Below are 9,844 nucleotides of genomic sequence, written 5' to 3' on the forward strand. Positions count from 1 at the left end.
TACTCACGCTTTGAAAGTGAAAATCTGAGTGTGCATTCTTAATTGGAAAGCTTCTTTGTTTGTAGGCTGTAGGCCATTCGAGGCTGCCTGTTCTGTACTTTATTTTGCCAGTTACTAAACGTTGTAGTTGCGCTTAAAATTATGTAACAATTAATAATTAATCGTAGTTTTGCTATCGAATACTCAAAACATCAGGTGTGAAAAAGTATCAGTGATTCCAAATGCTCGTTCCGCTTGCTAGAGATTTTTGCTTCAACTCCTAAGTTAGATTTTGTGGTGTACTGCTTTTAAGTTTCTACATAATCAAAGCCTCTATACGCTTCCCAGTTTGTGGTAGACGATCACAAAATGCACCGTAGGATGTCCAGCTTTCGTGAATACAAATTTTTCCGGAGCTTTTCAGCGAAAATCGAAAATTGGCACATCCGTAAGGCAGAATCCTTATGGAAACGGATGAGAGAACGAAAACTTGCTGGTAAATTATTAAAAAAAGAATGTTGTTCAGGTTTGAAGCGAAAATTATGAATGCTAAAATAAAGTTAATTGTCGTTAATGTATACATATATCCAGCTTCTCATTCACCATCATCAACCTTATTATCTTAATTTCATGATACATGGCTACAATATATGAGATTTTAAGAAAATGTGGTGGACAGAGAAAAGTTTACCAGATACCAAACATGGATGGAGGCACTGTAGAGTAGTTAGAAGCATCGCGCATGTCGCATCTTGTCGTTGCCAATAGCAACAGAAGGGTAATTGAAAACTGTTGCTATCAATTGTGTTATCTTGTGGCGCAACTAGTTGCTGAATGTGCAATATACATAGTCATATTTATTTGTTTAAAACTTGATTAAATTTCCGTATTGCAACGAATACATTGCGCAAGATTAGTTTATTTGAATGGATGTGTTCCATTATTTGTAAACAATTTAACAAGAATATGCGATTCCAAGCATAATTTAAAAATAAAAACACTAGAAAACAGTTATGTATATAGAAACAGTTGCTTTATAATTACAATTCAATAGGAATCAGAGTCAGCATTTGAATTCAGATATTGAATTCAGATATTGAATTCAGATTTAAAATACACTAGCAGTCGAATAATACCTCGATAAGTGTTTAGTCGGTGTTTTCTTACCAATTTTTGTGTGATTAGTTAAGAAGTTAGCTTAATTTAGAAAAAAAAAGATTTCGTGAAGGGATTGAAATGATACGTTTTTTGATTCACCACCCATCAGAAGAGATAACAATCTTTTGCTTAAATTCTTTTGACTATTTCAAATGTTGTCTTAACTTGTACCTACGTGTGAAAAAATATCAACCGGAGAACATCCAGTAATTAAAGATTTTAAAATATTGAAAGGGTACCTTTTTGTATGACAAAAAACTCGATTTAATACACTTAACAGTGGATTGGAGGCTTTCTTACAGAGTGTTAATTATCTTTGAAAACATATGACACAATGATGGATTTCTTATTTCTGAATTATATATGATTTATCTATAAAAAAGATAATGATTAAAGAAATTCTAAAGCAAAAATTACCAAACTCAATATTTAAAAAAAGGTGGCCAGTACGTTTTTTGGGGGATAAGCGAACTGATTATCAACGAATTCATTTACTCTCAAAATATTTCAAACTGTTTAAGTTTGAGAGCTACATTTCTCGACGCTCACTAATGGTCAAGGGGTAAGCCTCCTAAACTCTCATGATAGATGGCGTGGGATCGATTCTCGGCTGTTTAATGAACTTTTTGTCAAATTTTCGATCGCGATTTAGTGATTGCTGGCTACTGCTGCTTAGCAAATGGCTTCCTTTTTTGAAGCCAACGTAAGCATGATATGTTTTATGGAATAGAACAATTTTAAACAATTCGGTTTTTTTTTTGGTTTTGAGATATGACCTACAGGAAAAAAAATCCAATTTTTTTATACTAAATTCATCAAAATCGTGAAACTTAGAATAGGAGTTAATGTTGTAAGAACGTTTCACGGACATCATCGTTAATCGTCGAGCTGAGTCGATTGGTATATATAAAGTGGGGTCTTGGACCCTTAATTAATGATATCCCCAACTGACTGTTCGCTGTGCCTTTCTGTAAGAAAGTCAAAAAACCTGTAAGTTCGATATCTTTGATTTTATTATATTTGCCAATACGATTGTGGAACTTCGAAATTCAAATTTCTCATTCGTTTAACTTGATGAATACCACACTGGGCGTTCTTTATCGGTCGAAAAATCACTATCACAAAAAATAAATCTCTTTATCATTGATAAGGATTATATTTTATCATAAAAACAAACCTACTTTGGAAGTTTAAACGATCCGTCGATACAGTCTCTGTGTAACTTCGAAAGAGAAAAGAGGGCATATAGGATCCCACAATAAAATCGTGAATGCGAGTGTCACGTGAAGAATTTTCACTTATTTTCATTTGGATCGATTTTAACATTTATTGAACGAGATGGCTGATTTGGACGCAACACCAAAGACTAGTGAAAAGTTGTACCCACTTGCTGAACGTAATCGTCGCGCTAAAATGAAATTTCTATCTAGTATGAAAGATTTTTACGAGAATAAACGAAAAGCATCCTTGGAGTCAACTAAATCTAATGCCGAGAAAAACGAAAAGCGAAAGATTGATCTTTCGGTACCAGGTACTCCTGTTTCAACACGATATTTGTCTTCACTGTCAAGGGAAAATGATAACGAGGAATTCGAGTTACCAGAAAAGAATCAAGACGCGACGAATGAAATTATCGTTAGTTCATTAATCATCGATAAGTTCCTACAGGACATGAAAAATTTGGACCCCGAAAATAACCATGAAAAACTAAATTCGAATAAAGTTATCGGCGAATCGTTTGATGACGATCAAACCAACACTCGGTCAGAATGCATTCAAAGTTATTTCGAGAAATCGCAAGAAATACAAACTTATCATCGTTCTTTCAGCCAAGCTGCACAAACTTTACATACTGCTCAAGTAAAAAGTCCCGTTGTGAAACGTTATTTCGATGAGTCTTCTGCCAAACAAACATACAGCAGAGATTTCAACGAGGCATTCAAAGAAATCGATCCAATAATCCGAGAAGAGGACCCACTACAGCCTAAAGCTGCGAAGTTTAAATATTCCGTTCCAGGGACGCCTATCAGCTCTAAGCATTTGGATAAATTTAAGAATAAGCATTACATAAGCGATTCATCTGACGATGAGGAAAATGATGCCCCAAAGAATGTTGAAGATCCGTTAGATAAATTCATTATCGAAATGGAGAAACTCAAGGAACTAAAAGAACAGAATAAACATAACATCAAGAAAACTACGTTAACAAATGATTTTTGCGTTAACAAATATTTAGAATCGTCCGATACGGCAAAGGCTTATTCGAGATCTTTCTCTGAAGCAGCTCAAGAGCTTCATTCTACGGATGTTAAAAGCCCTACTGTTAAGGAATACTTCAATCAATCTGATGAACAAAAAACATATAGGCGGGAATTTTCTGAAGTCTACCAGCAGTTGTCAAAGAGTGATGAGCCTGGCAAAAGTGAAAACCACACCGAGCATGAAGACCGAGATGATAAAACAGTATCTTCAACAGTTGTTCAGGATTACCAACCGATAAGATACGACTCTCTCGAAGAATTGTATGGGAAATTCAAACCAGTGACCCTGGAAGAAAAACCAGAGCCTTCCAGTGGCTTTTGTGTTGATTCCTACATGACCTCATCAGATTCTAAAAAATCATACACGAGAACATTCTCAGAGGCAGAGCAGACATTGTTCTCATCTGAGGTAAAAGCACCGGCTGTACGGAATTATTTCAACGAATCAAATGATAGAAACACTTATAGACGAGGATTTTCAGAAGTATATCAACAACTTGGCGGGTCCGATTTGTCACATGATTTGAAAAAAATGGATTCACCATCATCTGTAGAGGCATCATCTGACCAGTCGGAATTCAACATTAAAGATACATTACTTGACAAATCCAGTAACAAACATACAAAGCATAGTATTTCTGTTCCCGGAACACCTATCAATTCCCGGAAGCTATTCCCGAAAGAAAAGGCACCACCGATTGATGTCCCGAAGGCCACCGGGAGTGTACTGCAAGCTGATACTCTAATATCGCCTAGATTGCACGGTAGGAAGCAGTACGGTCGATGGTTCAGTGTGGAACGGTATTTTGCGGCCAGTCTGTTTCGACGTACCCGCAGCGTCCAACTGGATCCGGATGTGATATCCGATGGCACGAACGATGATAAACTTTTCTATCTTGCAGATGATGATTCCCGTGGTATCGAAAATGCAATAATAGCACCTGTCCCAGCAAGACGTTCGGCATCAGCCGCCGAGAATAGCCTAACAGATGAGTTTTGGAAAAAATTTGGAGCCGACCATGCTTGATTTCTAAGACAGCTTGCAGAAACTTTAGCTTATAGAAATAAATTGCTTTTAAATGTTTCTCTGAAACTTCCTTTTGAATTAAAAGAAATCAACTATTAAAAGATAGTAAACACAAGTATCAAAAAACGTCACCGTGAAATCAAATTTAAAAACTTTTGTTCTATTCAATGATGGAATACATGGGATTTTGAACCTCTTCTCTCGAGTTGCTCTGTGTGGTTTTTCCCTGGATTTCATCTGTAAGTGTATATGAAATTATGATAATGAATCATGAAAACAACCTTTTCTAAGATTGTTTTACCAGGTTGGTGAAACAACAAAAGTCATCAAACTAATTTTAGCAACATGATTCATGTTATTTTCTTCATTTAATCCTTTCATAAATATCTGTCCGAACCTATACCATTTCGATTTAATTACAGACCTCTCTTGATATGGCCCCACGCCCGAAAACTTCGGGTTGCCAAAATCGATTAGAAAGCTTGTTAATGCCGGTCCGGCATAGAATCTTATACCTATAATTCCACCTCCAAGGAAGTTCATTATTGGAGTAAGTCTTATTTGTGGATGATCGGTCACGCACATTTTCTTTGCCGCGTGTAATGTTTCAAATGTTAAAGTCTAAGTAGCATTTAGCTTGATTAGATTAGAAAATGATATTCTATCGCTAAAAGTAACCAGTTACTTCACAGAATTTTTTTTGGCTTTTACGTGTCACTGAAACTGCTACCTTCCAAATAAATCAACTTGTAATCAACAAAACCTGTAATTTTAAATTGTTTTCCTTGAAAGTCAACGAAGATTCATTTATTATTACAGCAAATGTCCTGTAAAAAAGTTATACACTGAAAATTAAATGTCACGTAATTTGATTTTCGACCTGTAAAATAACGATAAATGTCCTGCTCCTCTTTGTTACAGGACATTTGCGTAATTTTACAGGAAATAATTTTTGCTGTGTTGAGGCTGTTTGCCAGGAATCATCATTTTGTCAGTCAATGCACTTTCAAATTGTACTAAAAAAAATCGCCATACCGTACAGAAGAAGAAAAAGATTGTAGTTTTTTTCTATAAAATCGAAACAGTGTCGAAAAGTGAAATTTTTCGTTTTGAAAACAGTATCGAAAAGTAGTACTTTTCGATTTTATTTTTTCTAGGAAGAGAAGTAGGTCTTCAAGCAACTAAAGTTTATTTTGAAACAGATATTTATGTATCGAGTTGCAAAAAGTGGATTTGCAAAAAGTGGATTTTGTCAGCACACGTCGTATATTTATCCTACGAGGCTTACCGATTTGGATAATAACGTCGAGTGCTTGAAAAAAAACGAGTTGCATACACAATTTTATGCCAATTCTAGAAATTCCCTTGACGATTTACTAATCAGCCTACAATAACGTCTACAAACAACAACATGTGGACGACCATGCGAACGACTGTAAATTTATGATCAAATAGGTCGTAGAATGTTCTTTTCGACACCGAATCCAGTGCTGGATAGTAGCACTTTTTGATTCTGTTTTCAGTGTCGAAATGTTCACTTTTCAACACCGAATTGCATAAAACTATTTTGATTCGGAGTTGTAAAAATATAGTTTTGAAAGCTGCTACAAAGAAAATACTAAAAATAACCGTTTCCGTCTACAGAGAAATAGTTTTTTCTTAAAAACATTATCGGTACTGGGAAAAGTCGAGTGGGCGGTCGAAAGGCCCTTCAAACATCCGCAAATTAAGTTAGTTATTGTGAAAATCGAACATTTTTCGCATTCTACTATTTTTTTTATTATTAAGGAGAACAGTTTTAAAATGTATTGGAAAAGAAAGTGACATCAGTTTATTTTTGTTACACATGTTGAAGTTGAAAATCCTCTCAACTGGTCGGTAGATAGTAACTCGGCAAATATAGTGTTTAACAACCTTACCCCCTTCTCCGATGACTACAAGGACAACATAATATAAACAATCATATGTAATTGTGAAACTCTTATTTTGAAATTTCGAATGAAACTATTCCCCCATGATGAGTTTTATTCATCAGAGGTTAATTTATCGACGACCAAAGGAAATTGAAGTAGAAGCTTTGATATTCAACATTAACTAAATGTGAAGAAAGCTACATATTTTTTATTCAACACAATAATCGTTTGAGTGTGTTTCTGTACTCTGACAACAGATTTTTTTCATTCATTTACAGAAATAGAAGCTATCGAGTCATGCCGATGGCTTCGTGCTGCCGGATTTCCACAGTACGCTCAAATGTACGAAGGTAATAAGAACGAGCTGGAGTATATAGCAGTAGTGTTACATTTTTAAAGTATTTCAATTTTTTTTTAAATTCCAGATCATCAATTTCCGATCGAAATCAATGATGTCGCGAAAGATCACCCCTTTCTGGAACACGACCCTCTCCAGTCACTTTACAGACGTTTGCAAACGTTAAATCGGTGTGCCAATATGCACATTGATACGCATCAGCATACGCATCCCCCGAAGCAGAATGAAGATTCGGATGAAGACAGCTGTGCCCTGTCGGAAGCCTGGACATTTGCACACAATAGTCGAAGGTGGTCTCGTGTCGAGGATGCCGCAGGATTGGTCAGTGTAATCAAACAAAAGAACAGTGGCAACAAAAGTGATGTTAGTACGGTGAATGAAACGGATTCAGCAGAAGAATCTTCCAAAAGTGGTTCTAAAACTAATACGACAGATGATAAAGAAAATTGGGGAGACGAAGTTACCTTGAACATTCTTTCGGATAGCGATCAGCAGGATGGGTCAGTACGCTTGCGTCGAACAGGAAGTGAACGATTGAAGGATGGTGCTAAAGCATTTTTAAGACGGGTGGAATCAATTAAATCCCGTAGAAGAAAGCGTCAAAATAGGGATGGTTTAGTAATTTCTGGTGCTCATTCATCGAGCTTATCTCCGGTACATCATGCAATGGATGACATCAGACATATTGATGTGATGTCATTTTCCAATCCAACCTCTCCTCGTCCATCGGCTGCCCACATCGACCTTCATCGTCGAGACAATACGCTCGGTACCAATGAAATCGTTTCGAATCTTTTATCCCCGTATACCCTTAGCCCGTTTGGCCATATGGCAGTGCCCGATGAAGGTAAAAAAGATCAACGTAGAAGTGCCACCAATCGATCTAGTCCGGTGCACTTTTTCATCCAACTTCAAGAAGCAAAATCAGGCGACGATTCATCATCCATTTGTAGCGAAGACAGCCAAGATCTGAACACCGGATATTTTGCTGGAAGGATTGTCAAAACTCCAAGCAAAAAGTATCCCAAGGCCAAAAAATTACTTCGAAACAAAGTAACGGCTGATGATTCCGGAGCACTCTCAGATTCCGAATATCAATCTAAGCTAAGACGTTCCAAAGTGAACAGCGACTTGGGCAAAGACAACAATAGTAATACTCTGCAAGTATCGAAATTGAATCGTGGCGGTTCATTAAACTTAGGTAAGAATTCAAAACGTTATCGCGATGCATTCCACAATAGATCTATGAGAGTGGCCAAAACTAGTGATGAGAAAGGTGGTGGCGATGAAAGAAAGCGGCCCACGGTGGCCAGATGGCACAGCTTCCAGCAACCAAAGAATATCGACGGGCGTAGAATAAGCATTGCAGACATTAAAGACGATAGCGATAAGACTAAGGGTAAAAGTGCTACCGGAACCAGTATCTGTGAAATGTCTTGTGGCCAATTGATGGTCGTGCGGAAACTAGCTCTTGTGACACTAACAGGGTACATGGAGCGATATTGTCCCACACATAGGTCGGGTTGGAATTGGGATTTGCCAAAGTTTATCAAAAGAATAAAAACTCCAGATTATAAGGATAAAAGATTATTTGGAATTCCACTTGTACTGAATCTACAAAGATACGGCAATACGCTACCAGAAATAATGCAAATGGCACTGAATTGGATGGAGTTGAATGCATTGGATCAGGTGGGGCTATTCAGGAAACCAGGTGTAAAATCTCGCATTGCTAAGCTTAAGTCGATGTTAGAGTTGGGCAACAATGTCGCAAACCGTATGGATGTTTTCGATGATTACCATGCATATGATGTTGCTGACATGTTGAAGCAATACTTTAGAGAGTTACCAGATCCTTTGCTCACGGTCAAATTATCAGAAACTTTTATTGCAATTTTTCAATGTAAGTTATGAATGAACAAAGCTAGGAAAAGCGACAGCGATCAATAATTTTGTCCACGTTTCTACGTTACAGATCTCCCAGAAGAAGTGCGGACTGAGGCTGTGCAATCAGCGATTTTGCTCTTGCCTGATGAACATAGGGAGGTTTTATATACCCTGTTAACCTTCCTCAACAAAATAGTGCTTAACGCAAACCACAATCAAATGACTGCCAATAATCTAGCCGTTTGTTTAGCACCTTCATTATTTTATTCAGTATCTGGCAGCAGGTATGTTTAGCCCGAATAATTGTTTTTATTTTCGAATTAATCTAACGAAGTGGTTTTGCTTTCAGATCATCTACTGCATCGCCGAGGCGCAAAAAAGGAGCTGCAGGACAGCCCGACGAGAAAGAACTATCGGAAACGCGTGCATCTCATGATTGTTTATCGTATCTCATTCAACACTATCGTACCCTATGGACAATATCCAGTGATCGGATGCGGAAATGTAGTTTTAACTACATGGAAGAATCAAAACCAGTTCCATTGGAGTCCCTTGGTGCAGAGTTACATGTACAAAATTGGCGTGGCTATTTGACCGAGTGTATCAAGGAATGTCTGAGGGAAGGAAAAGAACGGTAATGAGCCTATTCAAATTGATCTCACCGATTATCGAGTGATGAATTTTGACTTTTCAAATTTCAGGCCACGTGGATGGGTTTCACTAAGCTCGGCTGATCCCAATGTGACCGTTTACTTCAAGAAAGTTGGTGACGGACATCCGTTGCGACTTTGGAAGGCTGTGACCGAAGTGGAGGCTCCTCCAATCGAGGTGATTAACCACATTTTGAATGAACGGCACATGTGGGATGAATATCTGTTAAAATCGAGAACCGTTGAACGTTTAGACATTGATACAGACGTATTTCAGTACGTTTGTGGACAACCCATAACGGATTATTGTGTGTTAAGGTACAGGTGCTATCGACATTTTCAAAAAATCAGACCTCAAAACCATCTTCTTTCAAATTCGTCAAATTTTAGGCAGTGGAACAAGCAACAAAATCGAGGAGCGTGCGTGATAGTCGAGGTTTCAATAACTCACAATGGTGCTCAACTGCTTCTGGGTGGAATTCGTGGAGTGGTGCTAGCGTCGCGGTATCTTATTGAACCATGTGGCAGCGGAAAATGTAAATTGATGCATCTTTCTCGAGTGGACATGAAGTAAGTTTTAAACACAATGGTATTTCTTGAGAATTCAAACA

General features: G+C 37.5%; 2 protein-coding genes across 2 annotated transcripts in view; both read left to right on the forward strand.

Annotated features, from left to right (window-relative positions):
• The window catches only part of LOC129759342 (stAR-related lipid transfer protein 13), a 28,909-nt gene that overhangs the window by 18,267 nt on the left and 798 nt on the right, over positions 1-9,844 (forward strand). The window contains exons 5-10 of the mRNA XM_055756756.1: positions 6,617-6,688; positions 6,764-8,599; positions 8,672-8,867; positions 8,933-9,217; positions 9,285-9,551; positions 9,624-9,803. Of these exons, the coding sequence (XP_055612731.1) occupies positions 6,617-6,688; positions 6,764-8,599; positions 8,672-8,867; positions 8,933-9,217; positions 9,285-9,551; positions 9,624-9,803 (2,836 nt within the window). The remainder of the gene's footprint in view (positions 1-6,616; positions 6,689-6,763; positions 8,600-8,671; positions 8,868-8,932; positions 9,218-9,284; positions 9,552-9,623; positions 9,804-9,844) is intronic.
• LOC129759344 (uncharacterized) lies at positions 503-6,609 on the forward strand. The gene is made up of 2 exons (XM_055756757.1): positions 503-4,162; positions 4,301-6,609. The coding sequence occupies exons 1-2, from the start codon at positions 2,476-2,478 to the stop codon at positions 4,423-4,425; spliced, it is 1,812 nt and encodes a 603-aa protein (XP_055612732.1). The 5' UTR covers positions 503-2,475; the 3' UTR covers positions 4,426-6,609.

This window comes from Uranotaenia lowii, unplaced genomic scaffold (assembly GCF_029784155.1).
Source record: "Uranotaenia lowii strain MFRU-FL unplaced genomic scaffold, ASM2978415v1 HiC_scaffold_14, whole genome shotgun sequence".
Taxonomy (NCBI): domain Eukaryota; kingdom Metazoa; phylum Arthropoda; class Insecta; order Diptera; family Culicidae; genus Uranotaenia; species Uranotaenia lowii.

What these genes read in the sequence shown, in the direction of transcription:
- LOC129759344 (XM_055756757.1), top strand. Translation starts at nt 2,476, where the DNA reads ATGGCTGATTTGGACGCAACACCAAAGACTAGTGAAAAGTTGTACCCA. An exon ending in AATATCGCCTAGATTGCACG is followed by an intron (nt 4,163 to 4,300) that starts GTAGGAAGCAGT and finishes TCTATCTTGCAG; the next exon opens with ATGATGATTCCCGTGGTATC.